Below are 5,202 nucleotides of genomic sequence, written 5' to 3' on the forward strand. Positions count from 1 at the left end.
CTGAGGGTAACCTTGGTGGTGTTCCCTCTTTGAGCACAGCCCTAACCTAGGCTTTTGACCTTGTCTGTGATGCACTTTCAGTTGTCATGGGGCCAATGTGGTGTGTGCATGGACCAGATCTGGTGGCACTTCCAGAGGGTGAACTTTGGGTAGAGTCCAGGATGTGAATTTAATGGGTGGAGAGGCTGCAGCAGTCCAGTGAAGTTCGCGCGGCCAACTGCAGGAAGCCATGCTTCACTGCACCCTTCATGGGAGCTGGCCGACTTGCCCAACCCTTGTTAAGCAGGGCCAGTTCTTGAGGAAAAGGCCGGCAGGTAGGTTCTCAGATGCCCCCGGGGAGTCCCCTCCAGCTACTCTGACAAAACCCCCTCCCTCCCGGCCCTCGGTATCCTCCCCTCCCACTGTCCCTCCCTCAGAGGCCTCTTCGAGACGTGCACACGCAGCTCGCGCGGAAGGCGCGGAGGAAGGCGGCCCCAGCGTCCCCGCCCCCGCGTGCGCGCCCCCAAACCCTCCCGTTGGCTCGTTCCGGCCTCAGCGCGCCGCCGGCTCCCCTCGGCCCCGCCCCCAGCACACCTCGGCGGCTGCTAGCGGCGCGGGGGAGGGGAAGGGGCCGGGAGGCAGGTCGGGGCTGCCGGCCGGACGCGGCGGCGCGCACGCAGGCCTCGCCTCTCCCGGGCCTTCTCTCTCACGCCGGCCGCAGGGCGGGCGCGCACGCCGAGTGACGCTCCGAGGAGGAAGCGCAGCCCCCTTCCCCTCCCTCGCTGCCCCTGGCCCAGCGGGAGCCCCCCCAGTGCGCCTGTGCGGAGGCCTACTTGATTATGTGTGCCCTCTCCGGGTTCCAGCGTTAGCGGCCGGGTGGAGGTGGGGAGGGAAGAAGAAGAGGAGGAGGAGGCGGAGGAGGCGGTGGAGGGGAGGTGGGGGGAGTCAGCAAGGACATGGCTCCTGACTCCTGTGCGGAACGTGAGTGACTAAGCGGTAAAGCCCGAGTGAGCGAGCGGCCGAGCGGCGGGCGGGGGCCGGGGCGCCGGGAAGGGAGCGGGGACGCGGGGGGGCTGTGCGGGGGGAAGCACTAATTGGCTTGCATGTGTTTTTTAATGGTCCCCCCAACTCCCTCTTAGATGGTCTCTAGCGACCGGCCCGTGTCACTGGAGGACGAGGTCTCCCATAGTATGAAGGAGATGATTGGAGGCTGTTGCGTTTGCTCAGACGAGAGAGGCTGGGCCGAGAACCCGCTGGTTTATTGCGACGGGCACGGCTGCAGCGTCGCGGTGCATCAAGGTAAACACCCAACCGCCCGCCCGGCCGAACCCGGCCTCTCCCAACCGTCACCGCTTCCCCCACCTTGGCAGCAACTGCCAGTTCCCCTCCCGCCCCTCCCCCCGCCCCGCCCCCGTCCCGTTCCGCAGCCGGGATTGACTCGGAGGGTCCGCGGCGGGGCGGAGGGGGTGTGGGCTGTGCATGTGGGAGAAAGTGCGTGTGGCCTGGACTGTCATGTGATTCTGCGCTCGCTCACTCAAGTGTCATTCGGCTGCCGCCTGCGCCCGGAGCCGCGGGCCTGGAGACCCCGGGAGGCGGGAGCCGGCGGCGGCGGCGGGCGGGCGGGCTGCGGGGCGGCGGCCGGGGCCCGGGGCGGGGGTCGGGGCACGCGGCCCCCGGTCGTGTCCCCGCTGCTGCGGGTTCCGGCTGGGGAACGTGGAGCCCCCTCCCCCTCCCCCTCCCGCCCGCTCCGTCTGCCGCAGCGTCTGGAGACTTCCTGTGCCATGGAGTCGGGCTCGGGCGCGCGGCGCGCGGCGCTGGGCGGGTCGGGGGCCGGCGGGGCTGGCCTGCAGCCCTAGATTAGGGAGGGGGGCGCCCGCGGCCGCTCCCCGGGCTTCCTGGCGGAGACCCTGCCGCCGCCGCCGCGGACTGAGCTTCCCGCGGAGGAGGGCGGAAGGCCGCCGCTGCCGCCGCCGCCGCCGGAGCGCCGGTCCGAGCTGCCCCGGCGGGTGGGTGAACTGTGGAGGGGTTACGTCGGGCCATTTCCCCAGCCAAATGACGGGAAAGGGGAAGGGGGGGCTCGGTGCCAACAGGGGCGTGCGAAGCATTAGTTTATTTCTGGGTGTTTCCGTTTGGTGAGTTTCGGAATTTGCGAAAAAGCCGAGGACACTAGTAAGGTAGCTTTCTGGCCATGGAACTTTTATCTGTCTTCCCATTTTGTGTGGGAAGGAATTGAGACTGAAACAACCTAGGCAATTTTTTGGTGGCTCTTGTAGCCCCCTGTTATTCACGAACCCACCTCCCTTCCCATTTCTGAGTCTGGCATTGGGTGACGCAGAGGTTCCGTAGTGTATGGGACACACCAACCGACTGAATATAAGGGGCTGAACTGCCATCTTTACAGAATGGGGTCTCAGAATGGGAGGGGAGACTTGGGGGATTGTGAGTAACCTGACTAGAGAATGCAGTTACTCCCAGTTTCTTTTCAGGAAGAACAGAGTTGCACACCTTCTTTTTCTAAGGGGTGGAAACAACTTGCTTTGAATCTAGGTACTAATTTTAAGGTCTTGGAACTGGTTTATTGTATTTCCGTTACAGTGTTCATTGGCATTTGTAGAGGCATTACTTACGAATTGGATGATAAATGATGAAGTTTTGCTAAGTAGTAGTGGTCTCATATCCCAATTTAGAAAATGTTTATTTAAGTCTTAAAATTTTCTCTCTAGAAGCATTTCCGAATTAAAATACACGTTTTTGGACATTGATGCTATCTATATTTGGCTGATACAACATTTTTTTACTGTGGCATGTTTGCACATTTTAGAAGGGATTAGCACTTTAGGTTTTGTAGTTTTAAAAAAAATTTATGCTGCTTTTGTATTCCTTAAGAGCTTTCCAATATTTGAGATGTTTTCAGGTTGTCTCTGAGCAAGCTCATTAGAGAGACTGTCAACCAGGTATTAAGTATTTTTAGGTTTTTGGAGAATTTTTTAATTTTGAGTTAAATGTTAATATAGAACAATTTTTTAAGCAACTAGACTGATTTAGATGTGTGGTATATTCACATCACTTTTTGGAACAATCACGTTATATATTTAGAAATATGTAGTTTACATGCATTTTAATATCAGCTTTACTGAGAAGTAATTCACATTCCATACAATTCACCCACTTAAAGTGTACAGTTCACACTGGTTTTAGGTGTATTCACAGTTTTGGATTTGTTACCACTGTCAATTTTAGAATATTTTCATCACCCTAACAAGAAACCTTGGATCCATTAACAGTTACTCTCCATTTCTCCCCAACTCCCCTAGCCCTACTCCACCACTAATCTACTCTTTGTCTCCATAGATTTGCCTGTTCTGGACATTTTGTTTAAATGGAAGCCTTTCACTTTTAATGTTACATTTAATTTTTTTTCCCTGCAATATCTTTCTGGTTTTGAAAGGTGACTTGAAATATTTTCATTTTCACATGCCTAAAATGTTTGCTATTCAACTTGAGGAATGAATTAATGCAGGAATGAATTAACAAATTTTTGAGTTATTTTCTGTAAAAAAAACTCTTAAATTTTAGCTAACATTTTCTAACAAAAGAATATGATTGAAATTTTTCATGTTCATACTTTTAAATGGAGCAAAAGATTGACATTTTAATGTTTTTATTAAAATGTCATATTTTTAAGTGATATGTATAATAAGTAAAGCAAGTGGTTTACGTGAATAGTTTGAGAGAGAATTAATAGAGCTTTGAAAAGATATTTGATTTCCATAATTCTTCAAATCTTAACACATATTAAAACATTTTATTTCCCAACAGCTTGCTATGGCATTGTTCAAGTACCCACTGGACCATGGTTTTGCAGAAAATGTGAATCTCAGGAGAGAGCAGCCAGAGTGGTAAGGACTGTTTATCAAAAACATTAAAATACTTAAGTGAGTAGCTTAGGATGCTACGTACTCTTACTTCATTTTGAAGGGTTTTCAGTCTTGTTCAAATATTGAATTTGGGGCAAATATTGACTTGGAGTTTTAAACTTATTTTATAAAATCTGAAAAACAAATTGAACCTCATAAGTATGTATCAGTGGATACTTTGAATGGATAAAATATGAAGTTGTATTTGTGCTTCATTAGCCCTACCCACTGGTTTAAAGGTTAAATTGGCTAATCACACTTGGAGTGTAATGGTGGTAGGGTATACAATACTGATACTTCCGCTAGGTTTTGTTTAATGAGTTAAAAAAACGTATAGGGATTTAATGATTCACATTGCTTTTTACTACATCTACACATGTACAGTTTTAACTGTGAATGCTCAGTATTTTCATACATTCAGTCTCTTTGGCAAAAGCAACATAAAACTTCCTTTTTCCTGGTTAACCTTTCTGAACACTTTTGTAAACCTTCTGTAACGATGACGGAGGAATGTTTATTCTTTGTGCCCAAAAGCATTTTTCCAGTTGAACTTTTAGAAATATGAGGGAGGAATAGATTCAATCTTCACTAGTCATAAACAGTATTACCATTTGCAATGTGGTAGTTCCTTCCTTTTGGGGTTACCTAGAGAATTTGACAAGGTAGAAAACAAACACTTTAACTTCTCTACTTACCTGGATAGCAAAAATGAAAGCTTTTATTTTGGGGCAATTTTTGATTAGCAAGAAATAATGACTGAGTACCCTATGTAGGATTGTGAAACTCAGAGCAGTTTTCCGTTGATATGTTTTGTTGGTGTGTTAGAATGCATGTAGCAGAATTATAGCTGTTGTTCTCGTGTTACAACAATGGGGATTAGCAAATGGAGGATAAAATCAATCATAGCAATTTTAGGACTTGATGAAGTATGTATAGGGTTACTCTTTTTTTTTCCCTCTTTGTAGCATGTTATGGTTTGGGGTTGATGGGTCACCAAGGAAAGAAAGTTATGCTTTAATTTAGTAGTAAACACCCACGATAAGGAGAGGCTGTTTCAGAGTGTGCCACAGTAGCCTGAAGGCCAGATAAAGATTAGAAAATAGGAAAGTGGGTGTCAAGAGAGGGAGGATAAAGAGGTAAATGGGGAGTGGTAAATGCCAGCATTGTTTGCCCCAGATCCCACTTGTTGCCTTTTTTTTTTTTTTTTTTTTTTTACTTTTTCCTTTCTGAGGGCATGGTCAGGATATCTAGGTGAGTAAGGTAGTTATCTTAAAAGATTTTTTTGAGGACACACTTTATTTCAGCT

General features: G+C 49.0%; 1 protein-coding gene across 11 annotated transcripts in view; it reads left to right on the forward strand.

Annotated features, from left to right (window-relative positions):
- The first annotated feature begins 662 nt into the window (after positions 1-662).
- MLLT10 (MLLT10 histone lysine methyltransferase DOT1L cofactor) overlaps positions 663-5,202 on the forward strand; it is a 161,266-nt gene continuing 156,726 nt past the window's right edge. For 4 of the 11 annotated variants that reach the window (XM_031444711.2, XM_064479378.1, XM_064479377.1 and 1 more), the window contains exons 1-3: positions 664-960; positions 1,119-1,278; positions 3,799-3,878. In XM_031444711.2, coding sequence (XP_031300571.2) covers positions 1,119-1,278; positions 3,799-3,878 — 240 coding nt within the window. In that variant the 5' untranslated portion in view covers positions 664-960. Of the gene's footprint in view, positions 987-1,118; positions 1,279-3,798; positions 3,879-5,202 lie in introns of all 11 variants that reach the window. The other 7 variants (XR_010377934.1, XM_064479374.1, XM_064479376.1 and 4 more) reach the window with 7 other exon arrangements.

This window comes from Camelus dromedarius, chromosome 26 (assembly GCF_036321535.1).
Source record: "Camelus dromedarius isolate mCamDro1 chromosome 26, mCamDro1.pat, whole genome shotgun sequence".
Classification (NCBI taxonomy): Eukaryota; Metazoa; Chordata; class Mammalia; order Artiodactyla; family Camelidae; genus Camelus; species Camelus dromedarius.